Consider the following 27,524-nt stretch of genomic DNA (forward strand, 5'->3'; position numbering starts at 1 on the left):
ATGGCATTTAAAGCCAAAGGTCTTGGTCCAAACTACGTCCTTGGTCTCTCCTCTGTACAAATGTGTCTCAGGCAATCAAGAACTCACAGAGAGAGGTCTCTTGGCCACATATGACTTAAGACCCTCTGAGAACTTTCTATTCTACCTTCCTTAAATTTCTAAGACTTGAAAAGTCTTTCCAGCCCTGGAAAAGCCTTCATTTGTGAGAAACTACAGCAAAACTCACTTTCACTTCAAGTGAGTGACATCCTGAAAATGATTAAACCGCCACCATTTTGGACTCACAGATACACAAACAAAATGAAGGTATCGCACTGCAAAGTATACACCTTACCAAGATAAAGACATATTTATATATTTAAAACATGCGTAATTAAAGGGATTTCATCAAGAATATTAGTATTAGCCAATTTTTATTAATCTGTTCTAATAAAAAAAAACAGAGATGGTAGAGTTGTTTAAAAAAGAAATTCCCAAATGCAAGTATTCAAAACCATCAGCTGGGATCATTATTTCCTCAACATTAGCAAATATCATGTTACCTATGCTGCTTAAAAACAAAAAAGAGCAAAACAAAGCAAAAAAGACAAAACCATAAGTAAAGCAGCTGACTGGGAGGAGGAGGAGAAAAAGGAAGAGAAATAGATTAGAAGCATCTATTTTAAGATTCACAGGCATAATCAGAAGGGTTAAGAAGAGGAAATAGCATAAAGTAATTAGGGACGGATTGTTACTTTCTGGTATCTCCCAAGCAAATCTCTAAGTGGAGGGGTCAGTTCCTGGTTACAGCTTTTCTTTCTGGGAAACAAAGATTTCTAGCCCTTTAAATAATGCAACAGGGGCGGACACCCCCCAAAGCATCTTTGTAGTCCTCTAGACTAGTGGTTCTCAGATTTTAGTTTTCATCAACCACTAAAATTAAAAAAGAAAAACAACACAGAACTTTGGGGGACCAATAAAGGATTGCCACATTCGATTCAGACATGAAAAATAATGAAAGAAAGGTACCATCTCCCAATAACATTTTGTTGCAAACCATTTACTAATATCACCATGATTTTAACATCAAATAAAGTATGGAAAACACAATCTTAGAATATGCTATATAAAATATAGCTTTAAAAATACTCATTGCACTGTATTTTTCTCATTTCACTGCAGATTAGTGAACTCTATAGGATAGCCTGGCCAGCTGGCCCTAAGTCTCCTCTTGGCTAAAGCAGCAGACATACGAGTGAAGGCCTTTTGGACCAGACTAGCCCATCTACCAGCCCATCTCATCAAGCCCAAAACCACACCATTTTCCCACTAATCTTCAGCAGACGATGGAGCACATTCGGCAGAAATGATCAACTTCCTCCTCCTTTCTGGCCCCATCAAAAGACTCATCTTTTCCCTCTTGCGTCATACGTGTATAGGTGTGGCTGATTCACTTTGTTATACAGCAGAAACTAACACACCATGGTAAAGCAATTATACTCCAATAAAGATGTTAAAAAAAAAAAGAAAGTCCAGGCCAGGCACCAGCTGGGAGTGGGAGAACACAAACACTCCAGAAGGGGACGGCTGGGGAAGGCAGAGGACACAGGGCACGAAAAAAACAAACAAAAAGACTCATCTTTATCCACACTTAGCTTTAACTCCTTCTCTCCATTTTCAGTGGAAGAGGTGTTCTTCCACCTGGTTCTAGATTCCAAAGCCTTCTGCCTCTTCAGGGATGTAAATCCATCGCCAGTGCCCCTCACTGCCTGAAGGGAACTAAAATTCTTTGACATTCCTCCCACTGAGAGGTGGGGTCTATATACCCTTCCCTTAGGCCTGGGTAGGCTCTGTGACTGCTCTGACCAAGAGCACATGGTAGAAGTGGCACTGGGCCAGTTTCTGGTCCCAGGCCGTGTGAGAGCACAGCTTCCTCTTCCTGCCCCCTGGAACACTCTCTCTAGGAGCCCTGGGCTGCCATGGAAGAAGTCTGACAACCCTGAGACTAGCAGGCTGGGGAGCCCCGGCTGCATTCAGCCTTCCAGCCATCCCTGCAAAGGCCCCAGACCCTCCTGACTGGATCATCCTCCAGCTGAAGGCTACCAAGTAACCCCAGTTAATGTCACATAGGCAGAAAAATTGCCTAGCTGAGTCCTGCTCGAACTGCTAACCCATAAAACCACGTATCAAGCCAATCAACTTCAGTCTCATTTTTTAAGCAGCCACAGATGACCAAAACATGAGTATCTTTAAGACCTCTGTCTCTCTTGCAGTTGTCTTCTTTTGGAAGATAAATATGAACATATTCAAGTCTGGCCCAGCCTTATCAAGATTTCTCATTCTCCCCTAAATTCCCTTTTATAGACCACACACCTTCCTTTCCTCCTTCCTTTCATCTGCATATTCCCACCTTTCATTCTCCATCTTTCTGCAACGGCACTTGTTCCCTAACCACGCCAAGGGAATTATTTTTGCCAAGGTCAGTGACATTTAGGTTTTGCTAAACACAGTCAACTGTCAGTTCTTCCCTTACTTAATCTCTGTGTCATGCGATATTGCTGAACACACACTCCTTTAGGAAACTCTCTCCTCCCCTGTTCTCCTCAATACCACTCCCTCCCGGTCTTCTTCTTATCTTCCTAGAAACTCTTTTTCCCCTGATCTCTTCTCGGCTGCCTGGACCTTAAATATTGAGGTTTTCCCCAAGGGCCTCTTCCCCACTTGTCTCTTCCCTACATGCTTTTCAAAGTCATTATATCCATCCTGCATCCACCGCTTCAAATAGATGCTGTATCCTGATAGCTCTCAAATCCCTGTTTCTAGCCTGGATCTTCTCTAGAACCTAAGGGCCAATTCCTTACTGGGAAGCTCCATATAAACGCAGCAAGAGCAAAACTCACCTCCCACCCCCAGCCTGCATTCCACTGTACTTCCCGGTCAGTCGGTGGCTCCACCATCAACTTGGAAGTTACACCTGACTTCTCCTTCAGCCACGTTCACGCTGATTCTACCTATTTCATATACTTAGAACTGGCTTACTTCTCACTATCCCATTTCTAACCCCACAGTTCAGGATTTCATCACTTCTTATTACAGACTCCCCGGCCTCCAGATTCAATTCACTCCCTAACATCCTGCTCAAGCGTTCATTCTAAGGTACAGATCTTATCATATCACACCTTTGCTAAAATCCTTTAGTGCAGGATGAACAGGTCAGGATGAAATTCAAATTCCTTAACAGGACATACCCAGCCCTTACCTACTACCTCTCATCTCTTGCCCCTTCCCACTTGCACCCTTATGGCCAACTCTATGAAAACACCTGCAGTTCCACAAATTCACTGTACTTTCTTACACTGCCGGCCTCTGTACCTGCTACTCCTGACATTTGAAACATCCTTCACTGATTTCTAAACCAAACTAAACCAATTTTTGTTTAAAGCTCAATTTAGCTATCGTCTTCTCAAGAAAGCCTTCCTGCCTCCTCATTCTGTCTTAGGTAACTTTCCTAGTGTCCTACTGTGTGTTCTTTTCTATCATGATATTTATTAAAACATAATTTCCTATTTAAGAGCCTACTTAGAAGTCTGTCTAAGCACTAGACTAAGACCTCCTTGAAGGCAACAATTTATTTTTTCCCTCAGTTCTCGAATCATATTCTGGCATATTAGACACTCACAGCTACTTGCTGAATGACTAAATGAATGAATGAGTGAGTAGCATGTATTGCAGGGACCAGTTCCAGACCTTCCCCAGCTGCTAGATTTACTAGTTTCGCACCGACTTTTGACAATATTATAAAAAGTTACGAAATTCATGGAAGCAATTTTTTTCCTACAAAGGAACGATGCTAAAAAGGGGGCTGTAACAAAATTCACCTTCTCAGCTTTTCCTTGCTTGAGTGAAGAACAGAAATCTTTTTGTTTTTCTCGAAATTTGACAACGGATCCTTTAATTCAAACCCAATGTCATTTCTTAGAGATTCAGAGCTAGAAACAAGAGAAAATCATACCATATAAAGAGGAAAATTGTCAGGCAATAGTAAACAATAAGCACCAATACACTAATCAAAGGATGCTTCTCTAAGTCCCTAGCTTTATACAAAGGTGCAGTAAATATCAAACCATTTTACCCTATGTATTTGGTACAGAATAGTTTATTTCAAAATTTCAAAAGAATTTATTGTCAAGGTCATCATAAATTCAATGACTGATCAAGATTCTAAAATATACTGATAGGGCTTCCCTGGTGGCGCAGTGGTTGAGAGTCTGCCTGCCGATGCAGGGGACACGAGTTCGTGCCCCAGTCCGGGAAGATCCCACATGCCCCGGAGCGGCTGGGCCCATGAGCCACAGCCGCTGAGCCTGCGCGTCCGGAGCCTGTGCTCCGCAATGGGAGAGGCCACAACAGTGAGAGGCCCACGTACCGCAAAAATAAATAAATAAATAAATAATAAAATAAAATATACTGATAAAGAATAACAGATACAAGCAGGACTAAAATATTCTAACCTCACTGAGTATGAGTATTCCAAATTACATGACTGTATCTAAAGGTACATTACAGGAAAAGCACGAGGGATTAGAGGGCCAAGATACACTACTGCAGCTTGATCAGCAACCGGCAGGTTATCTCCATGTAAAAAAATTGTCATTTAATGGACATTTTCTGGCTTGACCATTTTTCTAGAACTTCTCCAGGCATTTTCATTGACTTGATTAAAAAAAAAAATTTCCCTAAAAAACTTACAAACTAATATTATCTCCTTTATCACAAGGGATATAACTTGATTTGAAAATTGACTTTTAGTTATACTAGTAGGATTCTGAGGAAGAGCAAAGATACAAGATGAGTAGGGCTCAAAAATAAGTTGTAAGTAATACAAGAAAATCACAAGGCCTTCCAAAACCCTTCCCAACCCCATATCCCAGAAAAAGTTTAATACGGTAAATTTCTTTGAGGTTGAAATGCTAAATAAGATAAAGAAAGCTGTTGCTATCTCTGTACTACTTAAGTAAGTGCATCTTTGGTTTAACCATGCTTATTGGTTGCCAAGTCTCTTCCCTGTTCAAAATAAGTTGACGGTCACATTCTACAAATTCTGGAAGTGACTAACTCAAAATTCTCACCATCATCATCCATGTTCTCAACACTTGTGTCCATTCTTTATAGCCCTATGCTCTATTTAAAATCTCCTTGGAAATCAGCTTCAAGTGAAACAAAGAAATTCACTAAAATAGAATTTTTATAAGCATACAGTGTTAGAATTGAAAGGGTTTGAATGACCCCCAGTTCAATGCAGGTTTAAATGCTAGTTCTAATATCTCAAAGAGACCATCTTTAAGGGTTATTTTCAGTAATTGGTGGGGTAGGTTCATGAGTTCAAAAAAGACATTAGGGAGAAGCTTATTGGCAGATGGATAACAGCTTAGGATTCCATTGTTTTAAAAGTTTGAAACATCACTGCTTTTATTTAACCCAGTCTCTACTTTAACATGCCCAGTGATGGGTAACTTAGTACCTTACAGTTCAACCTGCTCCCCTGTGGTTATGAAGTGCTTCCTTATATTTAGCTGGATACTTCTGTAATGTGTCCCCACAGTGCTGGCTCAGGATTCTGAAATATAGTACAGGTTGCATTCCTCTTCCACAAAGTAGCTACTTTCTTTTGCATCACCCCCAGCACTTGAGCTGCTGTTGCACAATCAATAAGCCCTCCAGAAATGTTTTTTAATGAAATGTACACAGTAAAAATTGCTACTACGAAAAAGTGAAAAAAACTAACCGAGCAAATAGGTCAGTAGAAAAATATCTCAGGTGTTCACTGCAGGACTTCTGCAGGGGCAATTCAGGTTCTTCAGGCTTCACAGAAATTTCATTCTTAACTGCAAGTTTTAAAAGAGGAACCATTTCAATTATAAAGTCACTGGTGGGGATGATGTTAATCACGCATATAAACCCTAATCAAAAATAGCTGTCATGTTTCACTCAATACATTTTATAAAGCAGCATTTTTTAAATAAAAAGCAATTTTTATAGATTTCAATCTGTGAAGCATGGAACTACCCAGGTGAGAAAGCAAAATTAAAACACTACATACAAGTTACTCCACAGCATCCTCTTTCAACCAGATTCTACTAACTTTGTGATAGGTGTGCTTAAAAATGCATTCAACCGAGTTTACTTATTATTTACAGGTAAACGTCAGAGACAGAAAATGCGTATGAGTCTTCAGTAAGTAGCTGCATTGTCAAAGCATCTGATGGTTGTGTTGTTTTTTGGTGTGGGGTTTTTTTGGGTTTTTTTGCTTTTTGTTGTTGCTGTTGTTTTTGTTTGTTTGTTTTGCAGCTGCTCATCCTAAGAGCAGAGCTGAGATGACTGGATGAGACATGGTTAGGACCAATAAGAAGGGTGCTAGACAGGTGGTGATGAGCAGCTGCTCTATTTCCACTGAGAACCAAAATGAGAAGAGGCTGCAAAAGGACTCTGGTCCCAGACAGTTACACATTTCATTTCCAGGAAGAACTCTGACACCTGCAGGGGATGGGAGCCATTGGGATGTTACAAAACAGACTCACTCATGTTGCCTAGATACTGAAGAAGGACATTAAAAAAAAAGGAGGGGTGCACTGATCTTGTATCTTCTGGAGTATGAGCTTATCCATGATAATCCTGAAAGCGTCTTTCAGGTCCATTTTAAGAAAAATACCTTAATTTTAAAAGATTTCCTACTAGTAACCTGGGTCTAGAAAAATCATAAGTAGTCATTGACAAACAATGATTCCAGTAGAATTTAATTTCAGAAATTGGAGTCTGTCCTTTTACAAGGCAAATTAAAGCAATTTAATTATCTTAAGTGTTTAGATGCTGGCAATACACATAATACAATACAGGTGAAGAGTTTAGAAATGTGAGGTCTCATTGAAGCACTGACACTAATTATCTGTGTCTAAAAATCTAAAATAGAAAGGATAACCACTCTGTTAACTTAAAGAAGTGAAATAATTTATATGCAAGTGTTTTGCAAAGCACAAAAACTCAAGGTTAATGGCTCTGGCTTTTAGACAATCATACAGCACAAAGCATGAATAATTCCATTCAAGTGACTAAGAAGCTAGGCTACCAAAAAAAAACACCCCAAAACCAAAAAAAACCTGTGCTTAACCAAAACACTGCATTTGTCCCTTGTGCACATTTTAAACCTTTGAGGACAAGCTTTTTCTTCACAGGTATAGAACGTATGTTTCCCTTTATTTTATTCACACTTGTTTTCTTCACACTATGTTTAATAAGGATTACATGTATATAGCGTACAGTTAATCCTTAACAAATAAAAGGCATAAGTGGAAAACCAACATAAAAATGTATAAATACAACTTTTGTAGAATCTTAGAATTTTTCTAACCCTTGGAAACCTGCTTTTCACTCACCAGTATTTGAGAGACATGTTTTCCAGTATTTTATCACAACACTCATTTTTTCCATTGTCAGTGGTTCAGATAAAGTAATATCAGCTCCTTGACCTGAAAGACAACCTAAGAATCTTTGTATTAAATATTGACCTCATGATTTCTATTTGGGGAAAAAGCAGATAATATATCCAACAGGCACATACCTTTGAAGTTCTCAGGGATTATAAAAACAAAGAGCAAATGTGTATTTTTTTTCTTGCCAGATCTGAAAGGGAAAAAAAAAGTTTAAAATGAAGCAAAATCATCGTTCAAAAAATTGGGATTCAAACATTTAGCTCATTAGGAACGAACTACACTACAGTGACTTTCTTTATTTCATTAGAATTTAAAATGGTGGCATTAATATGGAAGTTTAGTGACAGTACCATCTCAAATCAGTGAGGGAAAAGATGGACTTTTTTTTTTTTTTTTTTTTACAGTTCATAAAAGAAGAGATTGTGTTTTTATTTCTTGCAGTTGCACGAAGAGGCTTCTGAAGTGTGTGGCTGGGGTGGACAGTACAATTACAGATTATTTGAAAAATAGGAGGGAGGGGAACATTCTCCCGAAACTGACGCTTGCTCTGTTTGAAGCTTTATTTATAATAGATGCTTTAGCTTCTCTATTTCCTTTTAATGGGTAAGAAAATCCAAAACTTGAGTCTTCAGTCAAACATACCCCTGGCTTCTCTGAGCAGGAGTGCAGTCTGTTAATAAGAACAGTCTTTTTATGGTTCATTTCTATGGCAACCACAAATGCCTGGCTCTCCACAACTGGGGAAGGGGTAAGTGAGAGAATAAGTGACTTTTTAAAAATAAACTTTAATTTTAGAATAATTTTGTATCTACAGGAAAAATATGAACATAGTGGAGTTCCCATGTATCCCAAACACAATTTCCCATACTGCTAACATCTTACATTAGTTTGGAATACTTCCAAATATTCCAAATTAATGAGCCAATATTGATACATTATTATTAAGTTCATTCTTTATTCTGATTTCCTTAGTTTTCCTTAATGTACTTTATTTTTCTATGCCAGGATCCAATCCAGGATCCTACATTACATTCAGTCATTATATCTCCCTTAGGCTACTCTACATTGTGACACTTTTGCTGACTTTGTTTCTGATGATCTTGACAGTTTTGAGAATACTGCTCAGGTATTAGGTAGAATGTAAGACGGATCACTTTTGTTCTTGGCTTTAAATGATCCAAAATCTTATCCAGATTCTTGATCTAACCACCAGTTTCAAGAAATTTAAGGAAAAGAGGAATATTTTTTTTTAAATGCTATGGGGATGAAATCAGAATGTGGGAAATTTTATAAAACAAATGACCAGGGCTTCCCTGGTGGCACAGTGGTTAAGAATCCACCTGCCAATGAAGGGGACATGGGTTCGAGCCCTGGTCTGGGAAGATCCCACACGCCACGGAGCAAACAAGCCCGTGCGCCACAACTACTGAGCCTGCGCTCTAGAGCCCGCGAGCCACAACTACTGAGCCCACATGCCACAACTACTGAAGCCCTCACGCCTAGAGCCCGTGCTCTGCAGCATGAGAAGCCACTGCAATGAGAAGCCCGCGCACTGCAACGAAGAATAGCCCCCGCTCGCCACAACTAGAGAAAGCCCGTGCGCAGCAACGAAGACCCAATACAGACATAAATAAATAAATAAATTTATTTAAAATATATATATAACTCAGAATATTTACTAAGTTAATTATGTCAAACAAGTATCAATAGGATATTACTAAAATGGGACAAATCACCCAATTGAGCTCTATTCAGGCTGTGTTCTATGAATTCTGAAAGAGAATTTGGGGTAAAAGAGAAGAGAGGAAAGAACACAATTTCTATGAGGAAATGAGAAGCTCAGGCAGAAGTACTGCCGTCAAAATAGGCACAAGTAGGAGGGAGGATGGGATCCGACAGGCAGACTCAAGTGGCAGTAAGGAAGGCCCCTTAGCACACGGTGGGGTGTGGACCGTGGAAGTGCGTAGGAGAGAATGACGCCTGTGTGTCAGTGTCCACAGTGTGAACCTTTCCCATTTATTTTGTAAGGGATGAAAAAGCGTGGGGTATAACAGGGGTATGAATAATGGGATGAGGTGGGAGGGACAAACAGACTGAATAGATAGAAACATATTGGGTAGTTCAGTCCAGCTTTTGAAATAAAAAATACTTTGTGGACTCACAAAAACAAGTTATCGTAAGTTAAAATATTCTAGAATTATAGAACTTTTTTAAAAACAGATTATTTGCTTTTGGAAATAATCCTGCGTCTATTTTTTTTAAAAATTGATCTTACTGACAGGGAAATAGGTTAGATTTGGATATATGGATTTTTATACCCCGATGACTTTCAAATTTCAAGCTTCACATCAGACAGAGTTGGAATTCCTGGACTTTTGTCATTAGCACAGAATCGATTACCAACCCAAACACTTCCTCTGTCAGTGAAGCCCGAATTGTGCAGGAACCCCAGCAATCAATAGAGTTCCCAGAATCCAACACTCTGGTCCAGAGCTCAGCTTCTCATCCACATTCTGTACAAATTAATAAGCTAACAGAGTTTCCAGTTTCCAGGATCACCAAAAAAGGTCCTCTTTCCAATGAATGAATGTTCCTTAAAACTAAGCAACACCAAAACACAACAAAAATCTCCTTTCTCCACCCCAACTAATACCACTTCTTTCATATACCAAAACTAAATTGCAGGTTCTGAGGCCTTAGAAACACCTTCTCAATTGAGGTCTCCAGAGTTTTAAAAATCTGCAGTTTGCTGGGGGGCAATTTATTTATCCTCCTGTTTCACGGCATACACTGTTTAAATGACATGATGGATCCTGAGACTACGCTCATACGAGATTGGATATTGATGTTCTAGTGTCCACTCCTAGCCTATGCCCAGTGGTCTCTGGAACTGGAGGCCGCCATAAGCTCAAACTGCAGCAGTGGCCATTCCCAGCCTTGTCTCCACCCCTAAGTCTGGTAGCTGGAAAAAAAAATCATATAAAAGTGTTTTGAACTGAATTGTACACTCTGATGATCAAAGAACCTCAGGAAAGATCTGGCTGGCCGCTGAAATCTGTCATCTAATAGGAGCACCAAAATGTTCTTATAAGTCCCTATGAAGCCGGGGGAAACCTCTAAAGGCACTTCCTTTATAGGCACAGGGACGTCAAAGGACAAAAGCCAGTGTCATTTTTGGGTTGCATCCTTCTTGAGTACGGTTATCCATCATGCAACCTTAGGCCCAAAGCAGCCAAATTAACTTGGTGTGGTCTATTTGGGACTTGTAACAAATAATATCCTTTATTAATTACTTAATGAATTAAAACAACCATTTTCAGTGAGAAAATTAAGAGTTTTACTGTAAATATGAAAACACTGAGTTCACTTGCTACTAACAGGGCACCTGTGATAAAAGGCAGTGAAGTTCTGAGTTGATTCTGGTCAATAGTGAAGGTTGGTGTGCCCCATCCCCACTATGCTTTTTGTCAGGAGAGTTTCTGCTGTGACCCTTCTAAGTCAGGTTCACCACATGACATGATGCTAGAAACAATAAACATCTAGAATGGCCCTCAGTTCCTATTTATAGAATAATGTTTTTAGTAAAACTACTTAGATGTTTTGTTGTTATAGTGTTTATGTCAAGTATTCAGGTAATGCAAACTGGCTGATCAGACTTACTGAGTAGCACTGTCAAGTCAAGGATGTTCTGGAATTGGGGACACGGCAGGACAACTTGTTAGACCCTTGTGGCTCACAAGATTGGGTTTTCTTGGTGACGCAATAAGTTAACTGATCAGACAAGCAAATCAACATGGGAAAAAATAAAATCAGATTCAAACTTGATTTGCCGACCGAGCAGACGGAACCACATTCTGCGTTCCTTTCCTATCGCTGCACTGCTCTGAGCTCACGAGAATTACAGGGTTTGAGGAACTGCAGACACAGTTCATGGACCAGAAAAATCACAATGGCAAACAGGATCCATACACTGTGGATGAGCTTGAAACATACTCTAATGTTCTGTATTAGCCTTTGTAAGGTAGTGCCAGGATGCATCTGAATTACCAAGTATCTACACTTTGAATGTGGTTCAGTTTTGAGAACTGACCTGAAAGAAGGGTCAAATACTCCTGAAATTCTGGAACCAAGCACATGAATCCTGAGACGATCTTAAAATATTTTACCACTGGGTGGTGTCTGAGTTCATCTGGCTCAATAAAAATGTGTTCATGAAATGAAATCAAATTAGGGAGTACTACCAGCAATGTCAACCTATAACTGAGATGTGCCGTAATTCTTGAGGATGTCAGGCTATAAGGTACCATTATTTTTACAAATGATTAAAACTGATTAATGATTAGCTCCAGGCTAAAACCACAGTTCTTCTATAAGAATAAATTTTAAAATCTTTTTAAGGAGCCTGCTTGCATTTTATCCTAAAAGAAGCTTAGTATGATAGCTGACACACTATACTTCATTCTTAGTTTCAATAAAAATCCGTATGTCTTACAGATATACATAGATTTGTGATCATGTGCTCTGATACTGAAAATCAACGTGGACCACTTTTATTCTACAGTGAGTTCTTCACTCACTGGCAGGGCATAAAAAGGGACCAGAGAGGAGTAAGGTAAATACTTGTATATTTTCCTGAACCTATCCAGATTTTGAGATATAACAAAACAACAAAGCTCTAAGGGGGGAAAAAATCTAAAATACAGCATTAAAAAGCTAAGCCAAAACTCTTCATATTGGCTTAGTCATTAAATATTAGCCCAAACTCAAAAGATAGAGTGCTGTAGGAAAGATAAAGGTTTAAATGCCTTATAAATAGGGCAAGATGTTCATGAGACTCATCATCCTAAGAAAAACTATAGCCTCAAAATATAAATATGCTCCATAAGGGTTTAAATAATTCGTAAGTCATCAACTCATAACAATTCTGAGGGCAAGAAAGGGAATTTCAGAGACATTTCTAGCCTCTAAGTCCAGTATCAGGAAAGGCAAAGCTTCCACAAAGAAAGCTCTGTCCCTTTTTCAGAGAGAAACGCAAAAGCTAGAACTCATGGTCTGCCCTAGAACAGCATGGTCGCCCACCCACACCTAGAGCAAAGTACTGAATACCTGCTATTAGTCAAGACGTATACCGGATACGTATAATGAGACCAAAAAAGAAAACCAGGTGTATTCAACGAATTATTCTTTTTTTCTTTTCAAAGAAATGCTTTTACAGCAAAACAACAGAATTACCATATGCCTGTCTGTACATTTATTTCCTTCATCTATCTTCTTCTCTCTGCTAACACATCTTAAGCTATGTTATTCAGGCAAAGAAAGCAGCCGTGGGGAGAATCCACAGAGGGGAGTGTCAGACAGAGGTTCTCTCCTCTACCCTCCCAACTGCTAACAACTGTGACTAGACATGAAGCTTGTTCTTAAACAGAACTTTAATCTTATCCTGTTCAAAATGTAGCCTCGATCATGAGCGAACACAAAGCCTTTACCACATTTGGGGAGGCACGGCTGGACTCCTGCTGCTGGAATGGAGAGAGGTCAGCCACAGCAGCTTGTCCACTGCTCCTCCAAAATGAAACCCTTAGGTTAAAGTAAGTCTGGCATCTATGGCATGTCCGAATTGTAAAAGGGGCTTCAATACAGAAGCCAAATGATTACAGACTTTTAGAAAGAACACGAAGGGAAGAGTGAAGAGTTCTAGTCTGAGTTTTGTGAAAACAAGCCATGTGGTCTCAGGCAAGTCACTTCAGCCTCAGGTTTCTAATCTGCCAAGTAGGAACGATGAACCCTGCCTTACCTCCCTCATAAAGGTGTTGTAAATTTTTTTTAAATATTAATACTATACAAATGAGATATTACTATAAGCCTCCAATCAGAGGTACTCTATCAATAGATTTTTTGAAAAGGTATATTAATAAAATAGGCATATCTTCAGAAGGAAGATCGTTCACAACAACATGTTTTGGAAGTGAAATCCTCTTTGGGGTAATTTGCCTGGTTTGTCTAGAGTTCATATTCCCAGTAGAAGGCCAAAGAAATGCAGAAGACCAACCGTTCTAAGAAACCCCAGGAGCAGTGTCTTTCTGTCTGTCTTTAACAAGTAACCCAGTGTCTCTGGCTTCTTCCCAGTCCCACCTGTCTTTTCCCCTAACATAATATTCTTGGTCCTTTCTATTCTGGAATCACAATATTTCTCTGAACTTTCTCCTTTGGTCTAGGAAGTCCTCTCCTCTAATTATGAGAAGTCCTTATATATTCCAATAGTGTCTACTATTACACTTCATCAAGTCTCACAGAAGGGAAACACATTCAATCTCACCTAACCCTGTTTAAAAACATCCTAAATGGCTCAAAATCCTATGTAAACAGGCACGGAAGAACCAAAATCTTTCACCTCTAGACTCCAGATCTCCAGAGTTGAGTGGGTCAAACAGCAGCATAACTTCTATGGAACTACCGGGTGAAACAAGAATAATGCATGTGGGCTTCCCTGGTGGTGCAGCAGTTAAGAATCCGCCTGCCAATGCAGGGGACATGGGTTCGAGCCCTAGTCTGGGAAGATCCCACATGCCACGGAGCAACTAAGCCCGTGCGCCACAACTACTGAGCCTGCGTGCTACAGCCCGTGAGCCACAACTGCTGAGCCCGTGAGCCACAACCACTGAAGCCCATGCGCCTAGAGCCTGTGCTCTGCAACAAGAGAAGCCCCTGCTCACTACAATTACAGAAAGCCTGTGCGTAGCAACGAAGACCCAATGCAGCCATAAATAAATAAATAAATAAATAAAATTTAAAGAAAAGAAAATAATAATGGACATGGTATTGACCTGGACTCAGCGGATCCAGAGAGCTTCATGGCTCTTTCACACATTAGGACATCTCTTGAAAGAGACACCTTCAGCCCAGAGCTATCATGACCCAGAGATACAAGTGCTCACCTGCTTTAGTGTCTACTATAAGAATTAATGAACTCTGAAACAATACGCCATGTTAATGACATAGTTATTAAAAAGGAATACCTACTGAATTATGGGAAGCATTATATACCAAATAAATTTCTATGACCAATTAATTCTTATATCCTCACCCACACCTATTACTTTTAAGTTAAAATGTTAATTCTTATAAAAGTAGGTCAAACTGGCAGGAAGAACAAAAACATATATAGAGATTCTGCCCTTGAAAATATCCGTCATCTTAAAAATTAAAGTAGAATTGTATCATCTTTTAAGAATTTTTATAGAAGCAGGTTTTAATAAAAACTATTCTAGGGACTTCCCTGGCGGTCCAGCGGTTAAGACTTCGCCTTCCAATGCAGAAGGTGCAGGTTCAATCCCTGGTTGGGGAGCTAAGGTCCCCTATGCCTCATGGCCAAAAAACCAAAACATAAAACATAAACAATATTGTAACGAAGACTTAAAAATGATCCACATCAAAAAAAAATCTTTAAAAAAAAAAACTATTCTAAAGATAATAGAGTCAAGATTTTGGAGTTTACCTAATTAATCTGACAGCTTCCAGCTCCTCGGCAGTTGGTAAAGAGGTCAACTTCAGAAAAACCATGTTGAACGTGCAATCATCCACAAGTGCTGCTACCGTCTTCACATCACTAATGATGACGGTGATTTTTGCTAAATTTGAAAAGAATTTCTGTACAATATCAGCCAGGTACTGAACAGTGACATCGCCAACTAATAAGAGGTCTATTTTTGTCTGAAAGAGAAGGAAAAAAGCAGAAGCATCACACAATTAATGTCTGGGCATAGAGAACATGCCGTCATGTATGAGAAGATAAAGGTTACAAATAGCCAATGACTGACTACTCCGCTATACTGAATGGTCAACTATAAGCATACCTCAAGGGCAGGAACTATTCATTTCATGTCCTTAGAACCTAGGGTAGTGAATGGATCTGAAAGTCATGCTATTTTTTAAAGTTCTGCCTACAAATACTATTCTACTGTGGTTTTCCTACAAGTTTCTTTCTCATCCTATTAACAATAGATAGGATTCTTTCTATAGGCCCAGTTTCCCAATCACCCATCCTGCTGGAAAACCTGTTGACTAATGAGAGAACCAAGCTGGTGACTCTCCCACATGATTTATTTTGATGAAACACATTCTGGAGAACAGAGAAAGATTTAAATTCCCTGAACCTAAGAAATACTCAAATCAAGTCCTTTCTTTGAATGGAATATACATGCTCTTCAAATCTGAACATTAGGAACCGAAGAGCCTCTTTATTTCCATTTGGGGATATTTTCAAGCACATTCGATTAGAAAAAATATAAGTTCCGTCTTCACCTTTTATTTCTCCACGTTTTATTCTGTACAGATATTAAACACAATCCACTTAAAATGACAAAGAACAGCATTACTGAATATGCCAAACTTCTCTTAGTAGTTTCAAATGCCATATATATGTATGTATGTATGTATATAAGTTTTAGGGAGCTTCAATCTGATCCATTGATTTATTTGCCTATTCCTGGTTAACAGCACACAGTCTAATTGCTAGCTCTTTATGCTTTGTATTTGCTAGAGCATGTGGTTCCCTCCTTGTTATTTTTCAGTTTGGTTCTTAGATATTTTCCCACAATGTTTCTTCCCACAGAATTTTATCAACAGCTTGTCAGGTTCCATAAGGAACCCTGTTAAAATTTTGATGACAGTTGCATTTATTTTAAAGATTAATTAGGGAATATCATTATGTATTACATCTCCCTATTTACGAAGTATGACTCAGAGAAATCAGATCTTATCTCCTTCAGTTTTATAGTTACTTGCATATAGATTTTGCAAGTGTCTTCACACATTGATTCCTAGATTTTTCAAGATTTCAGAGTCATTGTGAAGGGGATATAGTTTCTCACTATATTTTCTGATTGATTATAGCTGACATAGAGATGTACTGATTTCTGTATAAGGAATTTGCTCAAAGTACTTTTTGGTACTCTCTATTTAGTTCCAGTACTTTTTAGTTGATTCTTCTGAGTTTCCTAGATAGGTAATCATATGGTTTTCAAAAATGACATTTTTGTCCCCGTCTCCAGAATTTATTTATGCCTTTTACTTATTAACCTTAAAGCACTGGCTACGACATTCAAAACAACGGTAAATTGCAGGAGTGAAGTGGACATTCTTGCCTTGTTCCTGACTTTAGTGGGAATATTTCAAATGTTTTTACTACTACATGATAATGAAGGTCAATACCCTTTATCAAGTTAAAGAAGTTTCTTTCTATTTGGAAGCTAAGAATTTTAAATCAGAAATGGGTGTTAAAATTTACCAAATGCTTTTTCTGTATCAACATGATCACATTTTTTTTTCTCCTTTCATCTGTTAGGTAGTGAATTACATTAATAGATTTCCTAATGTCAAGCCATCATTGCATTACTGGGATAAACCCATACTTATTGCAAATAGATTCAGTTCATTCATATTATTTTAGATTTTTACATCTATATTCATAAGTAAAACTGGATAAAATTTTGTTTTATTGTACTGACTTATCTGGTTTGGGTGTCAAGGTTATGCCAGCCTTGAAGCAATAGAAAGCTTCTAAATTATTCTATGGTCTTGAATATTTTACAAAACATATAAATTATTGGCTTCTTGAAGTTTAGGTAAAACTTGTTTGTGAAATCTGAGCCTGAAGTCATTTATAAAGGTAGGTTTTAGACTACCTTTTACAGTTCCTTAATGCTTACTAGTAAAATAAGTGTTCTGCCTTTAAGTGAATTTTATTCATATATATATATTTTTTTAACATCTTTATTGGAGTATAATTGCTTTACAATGGTATGTTAGTTTCAGCTTCACAACAAAATGAATCAGTTATATATATACATATATTCCCATATCTCTTCCCGCTTGCGTCTCCCTCCCTCCCACCCTCCCTATCCCACCCCTCCAGGCGGTCACAAAGCACCGAGCTGATCTCCCTGTGCTATGCGGCTGCTTCCCACTAGCTAACTACCTTACTTTTGGTAGTGTATATATGTCCATGCCTCTTTATCGCTTTGTCACCGTTTACCCTTCCCCCTCCCCATAGCCTCAAGTCCATTCTCTAGTAAGTCTGTGTCTCTATTCCTGAGCTATTTGTAATGAGGTGGATAGACCTAGAGTCTGTCATACAGAGTGAAGTAAGTCAGAAAGAGAGAGACAAATACCGTATGCTAACACATATATATGGAATTTATTCATATATTTTTAAAAATCCATTTCTTTCCAAATGTATTAATTTTTAAATTTATACAACATTTATTACTTGTGTTGAGTTCATCTTGCTTGCTTTCCAACTACAGATTAAATTTATTTATTTAATTTATTTATTTTTGGCTGCGTTGGGTCTTTGTTGCTGCGTGTGGGCTTTCTCTAGTTGCGGTGAGCGGGGTCTACTCTTTGTTGCCGTGCACGGGCTATGCGGTGGCTTCTCTTGTTGCGGAGCACAGGCTCTAGGCACATGGGCTTCAGTAGTTGTGGCCTGCAGGCTCTAGAGCGCAGGCTCAGTAGTTGTGGCGCATGGGCTTAGTTGCTCCACGGCATGTGGGATCTTCCCGGACCAGGGCTCGAACCCGTGTCCCCTGCATTGGCAGGCAGATTCTTAACCACTGTGCCACCAGGGAAGCCCCAACTAGAGATTAATATATAATTAAATTTTTTTCTATCTTCTTTTTCTGGTAATGCTTTATTAGAGACTGTAGAACTATGTGGTCCAATATGTGGTGATTTAAATTTATGTTCATTACAATTAAAGTGTGAAATCAGTTCAGTTTCACCAGCCACATTTCAAGTGCTCAGTATCCACATATGGCAAGTGACTACCATTTCTGCATAATTATAGAAGAGTTTCATCATTGCAGAAAGTTCTATTGAATGACGCCGTCATCCAAGTGGCACTTTGTTGTACCCTATAAATTCTGATACATTGCGGTCATGTTCATTCATTGCTAGTTTATATAATTTCAGTTTATATTCCCATTTTAACCTAAGAGTTATATTAAACTCCTATATAAAGATGTTAATTTTCAAGTGGATAGTGTTTTGGTATTTAAAAATTTTTTTGGCTATTGACTCATTTCTTATTTCAGTGCATTGTCAACAGTGGATGCACACTATATGACTTCTACTTTTTAGAATTGGTTGATATTTTCTCTGTGACTTAATACACAATTTTTAATGTTCCATGGATACTTGAAAACAATGTGTATTTTCTGTTAGGCATACAGCCTCTACATAGCTTTCAGACTGAACTTGCTCGTTGCTTTCTTATTTTAGGTCTACTTGATCTTTCATTTTAAGAGGTAGATATATAAAACCTGCCCTCTCTAATTACGCTTTGTCAATTTACCAATTTCTCTAACTATAGACTCTATAAATAAACTATGGATTAGGTACATAAGGGTTCATAACAATTTTATATATTCATATAAATATATAATAATACTTAATATATACTATATAATGATCTACAATGTCTATGTAGTATATATTAACATATAAATATCATATAATTATAGAGAAAAAACTATATATAAAATATATCTTTGTCCTTTTTAATGTTTTTCACCTGAAATTTTATTTTTTTCTGATATACAACTTAGTTTTTTATACCTTTATTTTGAGGCTTTCTGTATCATTTTGATTTTGTATGAATTTTTTAAATAAAATATATTTGACTTTTTTAGGTTTCTTCCAATCTGAGATTTCAGTTTTTAATATAAGTAATTAATAAGCTTTTAATAAGTTATTACTTACATTAATGACACTAGCTAATGAACATTAAGGTAATCAATGTAATGTAATTAATTGTGAAATATTCATAACTTAACATGAAATGGTCTTATTCCCTTCATTTGTTATTTCAAGTTTCCCATTTACCATAATTCAGTTTCTTCTTTCCCACGCTTCCTGTTAAACTGATCAAATTGTCCTTTTTCCCTCCTGCTGCTCCTACAATACTTTGGGAGTTAAACTCCTTATTTATGTTCTTTAAGTGGCATTAGGGCTCACAATTCAGTGCTAGCTTTATAGTCAAAATACTCCTACAAGTCAAAATCTGTTTGTCTCTGACCTTTGAAGATACTGGGCCATTTTCTTCTCACAACCAGAGCTGGTGATGAAAAGAAAAAGCTGCCTTGTTTTTCTTTTAGTGCTTTTCTCTTATGCTGTGGATTCTAATCATTTCCTAGGATGTGTCTGGGGATGGACCTTACTCAGCCCACTTGGCTGAGTGGATCTTTGGCTCTGGAAATTTCCTTCTATTATTTCTTTGATTATTTCCTCCTCTGTTGCCTTTGTCTATCCTTGGAAACCTTCTATTAGATGCTGGACATCCTAAATTGATCCTTCAAGTCTCAACTTCTGCAAGACTTTCTTTTATTGTCCATATCACCAGCTCAGGCTTTAGTCCTTCTAAAGACTTTTACAATTTCAGTTAATTTAACATGAATTGCTCATTTCTAAGACTTTTTTCTCTTTTGATAATTTATCATAACCTGCTATTTTTAGGACATGATATCCCCTGTGAACATACAAATTAGAAATTTTAAGTTTTTTCTATCCCCTTTATAATCTGCCTCTGGAATAGTTGTCTGGTGATCCTTGGTTATCCAAACATAAATATGACTCAAGGACTCAGCTGACATTTATGAGCAGTTTCCCCTGCAGTTGGGGTGGTCTGCTTCCCCAGTCACTGTTTCCTCTAAACTGTGGGTTTGGTGTGAATGGTAGGGATGATGGAAGAAAGGCTGGAGAGCAAAGTGGCTGGGATCAGCTATTTGTCAAAATATAGGCAGGCTTTACCCTGAAAACCAATCACTTTGGTTTATTTCCCTCCTGGGCAGAGCTGCCTTTCCTTTCACCCTTGTCAGTTGTAGAGGTCTGGAAACTACCAATACCAGGAGCCCGTGTCCCACGTAGAGTTCATTTTCTTTAGAAAGAGCAGTGCCTGGGTTTGATTCTCTGGTTAAAAGTCCCATCGCTCTGGCTGTAGTAGGAGTGAAGGGGGAGAGCCCAGGGGTGAAGAAATCCAGGGCCCCAGCTGGCCCAGGGGTTCTGCCCACAGCTAATTCTTTACCAGGGAAGCACCCTCAGGCCCATTTCATCTTTGCTTCTGCTAACATTCTGCCTGCACTATCACTAGACTTGTTTTACTGGGGCATTTCTTCTCTATGTCTTTTATGCTGTGTTGTTTTTCTTTTTTTTTCCCCACTTTTGTTTTGGTAGCAATTTGACCCCATCTGCTTTCTAAATCTCAAGCTTTCCTGTGGATTTTTTTTTTTTTTTTTTTAATGTTCAGAGAGAGCTACTTTGTTCAAACCAAGATCCCATTAAGGACTATGAGTTGCACATGGTTGCTCTGTCTCCTGGGACTTTTAATTTAGAATGCCCCTCACTTGTTTTTTCTTTTCAATGATATTTACCTGCTGAAGGTATGGGCACACTGTTAAGTATCTCCTGCCAGGGAGACTGGGGTGGCTGGAACGTTGACAGGTGTGCTCAATTCATCATTGCCAGCCAATCCCACTCACCCACCCAACCCTATTTTAAACAGAAAATTCAAACTCCTTAGCATGGCCTTTCACAGCCTAACATCAACCCATGTCACCAGCCTCATGTCCTACATTCTAAGAAGACAGCATAACACCTTCAAATGACCTTTGAAATTTGGAATTTCTGCAGTAGAGAGTATACGGAACCTTCTAGAGTGCTTCCTTTTCATTTTATAAATTTTCCTCATTCCCAGTGGTACTTGGAGCAAGGCGGGACTCTAAACCGCTGTGACGCTTTTGAGTGAAGAGTGTTTGTGAATCTCTGCTACCACACAGGATTTCTTCTAGACAATTACACTGCCTTTGAAGCAAATGCCAAGCATTGAAACAGTCATTAACGAGTGGTCATAAAAGGAGTGATTATCTTTTTGTTTGTTTGTTTTGATTTTTGCAGTATGCGGCCCTCTCACTGTTGTGGCCTCTCCCGTTGCAGAGCACAGGGTCGGGACGCGCAGGCTCAGTGGCCATGGCTCATGGGCCCAGCCACTCTGCCGCATGTGGGATCTTCCCGGACCGGGGCACGAACCCGTGTCCCCTGCATCGGCAGGCGGACTCTCAACCACTGCGCCACCAGGGAAGCCCCATCTTTTTGTTTTTTAATTAACGAGGTTAACTGAAGCAACCTATGAATGTCCAAAAATAACCTCCTTCTACAGATAGGGTGACCATTTAATTTACCTTACAAACTGAGACACTTGAGAAAGGAGGTGCTATTAATAATTACACTAAAAAAAAACCCCATATAAACCAGGATATCCCGGGCTGTGAATCACTTGTAAACCTTTCTATTAGAAAAGTTTATTTTCTTTTTCCTTTAGAACCTCCTGCCACTTTTATGTATCTGCATAAATATGTGTGATGTCTATGTAGTCTTGCCATAGATATTTATTAAGCCCCTACAAGAGGGCAGATGCTGTGCTGGGAATTCAAAGTGAACAGACAAGCTCTCTGCCCTCATGGGGCTTACATTCCAGGAGTCTTTTTTTTTTTTTTTTTTCCTGCTGATAAAGTATGGCTTTCAGTCCTTGGAACACAGGGAAAACAGTGGATGAGCCCCAGTTCTACCAAAGCTATTACTGATCCTTTTTTTTAACAGTTTGATGCAGTGGGAAGAGGGCAAAGGCTTTCGAGGTATGCAGAACGGTGTCTGCCGCCTGTTCAGCGACTAACCAGCAGCTCTGAGTAAGATACTTATGTGATCCTCATCGCGGGGGGCGGGGGGGCAATACTACTTACATCACAAGACTGCTATAAGGAGTAACGTTTGTACAATGCCCTGTAGGTGGTAGTTATTGCCATGTGTTCTCAGGTAATACCAAACCCGAGCACAAAACCCATCAAATCAACCTGATGGGGAAGGGGAGATGGAGAGATAGAAATAAAAGGAAAGTATCTATGTCAGGCAGTGAAAACAGCCCTAAAAATCAAACTGCTCTCTGCATTACCTGAGCCACAGGGCTCGGGACACAGGGCCAACTGAGAAGCAAAGGTAAGTTTTGAACAACAGGCATCAGTCGCTAACTTGAGCCCTTTCCTGGATAGCACCTAGCGCTCCTGACCACATTCCCCTCAGAAGCCCAGTTCCCAAATTCTCCAGAATCGCTCAGCTAGTCTTCTGGAGAAAAGTCTAGAGCAAGCTTTGAAGGGCAGAACCCGGTACTGGGGAGAAACTGAGGAGAGAGGGAAAGAGATCCGGAAAGGGATGAGAAAGCCAAGTATCACTCACCGGTCCTTCTGTGCCGGAATCAAAGGTTTTGCAGTGCCTGGCAGCAGGACACAGAGGGCAGGAAATAAAGCAGCTCTGCAAAGAGCTGATTTGCTCTCCTGCCCAAGGCTTCCTTCCCTGCCCCACAAAATCATCACACTAGGAATGTTCCTAATCAGACAAATCAGAACACTGCCCTAGTCCACTATCCCCAAGTAATTCAAATTAACTGAATAGCTTCTAATCAACTTCAATTTGAATATTTATATAGTTAAAAATATCTTGTTGATGGTGTAATATGAGCACAGGTGATGAGAAGGATCCACAGATAAGAATAAAAGGAAAATGAATAAAAGGTTCTAGTACATTAGGCTCTGGAAAACTGCTTTTAGTACCTCTAAGATTTTCACCTGTGAGACCACGATTTGAACCAATGCTAGGCCTCCTTTGGTGGAAATTTTTTTCCTATGTGAATTGCCTACTGCACTCTTTTAACAAAAGCAATACATATTCATTGTGGAAGGTTGGAAAATTCAAAACAGTCTAAAGAGAAAATAAAAAGCAGCGAAGTCCAGCACTCAGGGATAAACACTACTACACCTTGCTGCAAATCTGTGAAGTGTGGGCAGTTTTTACCAGGCGACATCATCATCACCAGTGCTCTTCATCCACTCTGATTTCTGAGATTGGGGGAAGAGGCAGGGCACTCCAGTCTCTGCCATTTTAAAAACACTGGATTTCCATTTGCAATCTGTGGCTGGCTAAACCCTTAATTAGTAACAGCAGGTGCTGAAGTGCTTAAAGCAAATCACTCCTACATTTTAGTGAGCTGTTATTTATGTCACTCTTATCACTGGGAACAGCACTGACAACTAGCAGCAGCTGCAGGGCTGATGCCCTCATGGGGCAATTGTTGGCCTCCAGTTTCCCCAGGAGTCAAGGGATTTAAGCAGCTCTATCTGGAGAAACTGAGTGAGCTTCTCTCCCAGTGCAAACAAAAGGTTCAGTTGGGGCTTCAGACTACTAAGGGTGGGAAGCCACAGTTATTTATGTACTACTCGATAATATTTTATCCAGAGTTCCATTTTGTGCAGCTCTGCCTAATCCTGCACCCCCAAAATACTGAGTTTAAATAGGTACCTCCATTTTTAAATAATTAAGAAAAACCTCTTAAACTCGGTCCACTCCACGTGGTAGTGATTCGGTTCAGAACTCTTGTTCTTAAGGAGTGAGTATGCAGAACATTCTCAGGGGTAACAAAACTTAAGCAGCGCAAAAGGTTTCCCTCTCACATTTATCAAGACGTGAAATACTCAGAAGAAAGCCAACACCAGGTCACCTTGCTTTCTGGGGTCGGTGGGGTTTTGTTTATGCTTCCTTCCTAGTGGGCTGCTTTCATTTTTATCGAAAACAGTCACCAAAATGATTCTGTGCGTCTGCCGAGGGAGGGGATGATAAATAAGGTGCGTCCAAAAGAGGCCAGGGGGCCTTTTGACTTCCGGGCAGGGTGGGCGGATGTGTGAAGACGGCAGACGTGTCTTCCCGCCAACAGCACGGTCTCTACACACGTCTGCCTGTTTGAGGGTCAGCGCGGAGACGGCAGTACAAGGACACTCTGGACGCCACGGCAGTGAGCACAGCGAAAAAAGGCACCTAGAGCTGTTTAGACAAGAGAGCTGAAGATCAACTTCTCCATATTCAATATGTTGAATAAACTTTCCTACACTCAAACTGAAAAGTGTGAAATCAACTTTCCTATATTCAGGCTGAAACCAAAGTTGTCACTCCCGTTTTTATCCGGCCACCAGCCCGAAAATCTACCCTACGACGTCTTGCTCCCGCGTCGCCCCACCAACGGTCTGGGGCCGGAAGATGAGTTTGGGTTGGCGAGAGTCAAGAGCTCGAGGGAGTGACTCTGTGACAGTCCAGTCGCCCTCCCTCCTCGGGCCTCCGCTCCGTCCTCGAGGTGGGCAGGCGCCCGCCGTGGGGCCCCAGGAGCGAGCCGGGACGCCCAGGGAAGCGGCCGGGACTGGCTCGCGCCCCGCAGTGGCCCCCGGGCCGTCCGCAGACGTACTGGCCTGCGCCCAGCGTGGCTGTGCCGCCCGACTGGGTCGCCGCGCCGACCCGCGCGCCGTTTTAAACGCAGCTGCCTCCCCTTCCTCCTCCTCCGCCTCTTACCTGCTCAAGGGTTTGGCCGAGCTCCGGGCAGATAATTGAGTCCGCCATGGCCCGTTGCCCACGTGCGGCGGGAGGAGCTCGTAGCCAGTCCGTCGCGTCCGCCGCCCGCCGCGCGCCAATGGCTTCGTGCTCGCAGCTGGGGGGCGCCCGCCCCCGGCCCGCCCTTAAAGTGGCCCTGCAGCCAGCCGCTGCTCCGAGGGTCCCGGCTTCCGGGGGTGGGCGTACCCGGGGGGACGGGGATGGACGGCCCCAAGGTGCCCTGCAGGTCCTAAGGAGACCCCGTCACTGGTGCGCTGCCCACCCAAAGTTCCATTACACGTGACCCCGGGACATCACACAGCTCAGGCCCCGGGTGGAACTGCCACTCCCCGCCTTGGGGCGGGTGGCGGGGCGCAAGGGCTTGTCTAAAAGTCTTCAGAGTGTCTTATGGGAACGCTTTCAAGTTTAAATATTAGGAATTAGCAAACTGGATATTTTTCTTTTTCCAAGACAAACATATGAGAGGACAGGGAAGGTTGAGGACTGTTATGGTGCTTTCTTTCCAAACTACTAAGAAGCTAAAAATTTTAGAAGCATTTCATGTTGTCCTGTGAGTCAACAAATATTGTCCTCTTTTTCTCAAGTGAGAAATCTCCAGGTGGCGGCTGCTATGTAATCCGCTTTGTTCGGCCTTGCTAGACATTATTATTGAGATCCACGAAGTGCCAGGACCTGTAAGGGATCCTTCCTCTTGTCTTTACTACTGTTCCCATTGCTAAAAGTCGGTGGGGGTGACGGGGTGATGGTATCTTACGGTGTTTGTCACTCTGGATTTGCCTAGACTCTTGACCTTACTTGAACATGTAATATGCACATGCTCTACTTGAACCACCATCTCTGATCTCTGGGCAAGCCTCCTGTTTCCTGAGCAGGCGGCGGTGTGTTCTGATTTAGATCATGACAGCATGCAAAAATATAGTGGTTGTCTACGATTTTCATGGGAAGAAAAGCGCAGATAAATTTCTGGTGGGATCATTCTGCACTATTTTTGAAAGTAAATGTACACATTTTAATAGATACGAATTTTGGTTCTTGATTGCTTTTCCACCTAATCAGGAACTGAGAGTGTCTAGCTAAACATCTGTGAAGCAGTTAGTTTGCCCAACAATATCAGCAGAGGTGAAATCATGCCCAGGCATTGGGGTAGGGGTGAATTGAGGCAGCTTTGAGTACTTCCCCCAGTCTGGTAATCAGTTTTGCCTTGACCTAAAGGTCTAGATTAGCAAGTCTGATGCTAAAAGTGACAAAGACATTGTGGAAACTGACACAGACTCATTGCTTTTAAATTTGAGTGGACGATGCCCCTAAGCTTATGTGAGAGGAAGTAATCATTCCTGTGTTGGAGGAAGCAAAAAGATAATAGAGCTCTTCAGTATCAAGAATATAAGATCCAAGCTCCATAAGAACCAGATTAGATATTTAAATAGTTTTCAATCTCTTAAAAGAAAGAAAAAGAAGCTTACTTTGTAAATGAGCACGCATCTACTCTCATTGGGGGCGATTTTTGTCTCCCAAGGGACATTTTTTCATTGTCACAACAGGCATCTAGTGGGTAGAGGCCAAGGATGCTGCTAAACATCACACAATGCACAGAACTGCCTCCCAGAACAGAGAATTATCTGGCCCCAAATGTCATTAGCACTGAGGTTGAGAGGCTCTACTATAAACCTTCTGAATTACAGCATAGAATTATAAACCATTTAATTTCTTTATCACATTTAACATTCTTGAATCATACTCATTTTTATTATTGGAGACAAATGGGTAGATGGACTCTTTCTGTGGTTCCCTAGAGTAACAATATGCTACTTATATTCTTGATGGAAAACTGAATACCAAGAATCATAAAATATAACAAGAATAATTCTACATAGAGAAATATATTTAAAAATTTGCATTCAAAATTAACAATTCAAACTGCCTCTTAGAAAATGGTTTTCCAATCACTTAAAATTATTAGCATTCATAGCATATGCATTACATTATTTCCCCCAAAACTAAATTATAATTGTATATTTTTCACAATATGCAAATTACAATTAGATTTGTAAGTAATACAGTACACATGGTCTCTTCAGATGAACTCATGAAGAACCTATGCTTAAAATGTTTGGAAATTTTCTATCCAGCTGTTTTATAGGAACTGTTCTATATAAGCTATGTTCAGTATTGTTGTTTACCTGGCTTGTTCTCAGAATCACAGAAATTTAGAACTCAGTAAGAACCTAGAGATTACCTAATTGTCCTTTCCTTTCAAAGATGCTGAGGCCCAAATAATGTTCTCATAAGTAGGTAGGACTGTAACTACGGATGTTGAAAGCCAGAGAATTAACTAATTTCAATCATTTTTACTAATAATTTCTTACATTTACTAATGTACTGAACTCACTTTTAAAATGCATATACTTTCAAACACTATGCTTGCAATATTTTTGGAGTATTAAATCCAAGAGTCTACCATAACTTGACTAACCATTAAGTTCCATTATACAATTATAAACAGAGATATTTTCATAATGTTAACTGAGGAAGGTGATTTTTGCTTCCACTTTTGCCATCTTCCCCAATCTCCTTTCAGGCAGT

At 40.0% G+C, this 27,524-nt stretch overlaps 1 protein-coding gene across 6 annotated transcripts in view; it reads right to left on the bottom strand.

The window, feature by feature from the left end:
• The window catches only part of SOHLH2 (spermatogenesis and oogenesis specific basic helix-loop-helix 2), a 96,286-nt gene that overhangs the window by 16,228 nt on the left and 52,534 nt on the right, over positions 1–27,524 (bottom strand). For 5 of the 6 annotated variants that reach the window (XR_009536803.1, XM_060129298.1, XM_060129297.1 and 2 more), the window contains 5 exons: positions 14,962–15,176; positions 7,595–7,656; positions 7,410–7,514; positions 5,765–5,864; positions 3,858–3,968 (listed from right to left, as the gene is read on the bottom strand). Coding sequence is in view for 5 of the 6 variants with exons in the window: in XM_060129298.1 (XP_059985281.1) it covers positions 3,858–3,968; positions 5,765–5,864; positions 7,410–7,514; positions 7,595–7,656; positions 14,962–15,176 (593 nt within the window). In the remaining variant the exon portion in view is untranslated. Of the gene's footprint in view, positions 1–3,857; positions 3,969–5,764; positions 5,865–7,409; positions 7,515–7,594; positions 7,657–14,961; positions 15,177–24,902; positions 24,998–27,524 lie in introns of those variants that run through there. The other variant, XM_060129299.1, reaches the window with a different exon arrangement.

This window comes from Lagenorhynchus albirostris, chromosome 18 (assembly GCF_949774975.1).
Source record: "Lagenorhynchus albirostris chromosome 18, mLagAlb1.1, whole genome shotgun sequence".
Classification (NCBI taxonomy): domain Eukaryota; kingdom Metazoa; phylum Chordata; class Mammalia; order Artiodactyla; family Delphinidae; genus Lagenorhynchus; species Lagenorhynchus albirostris.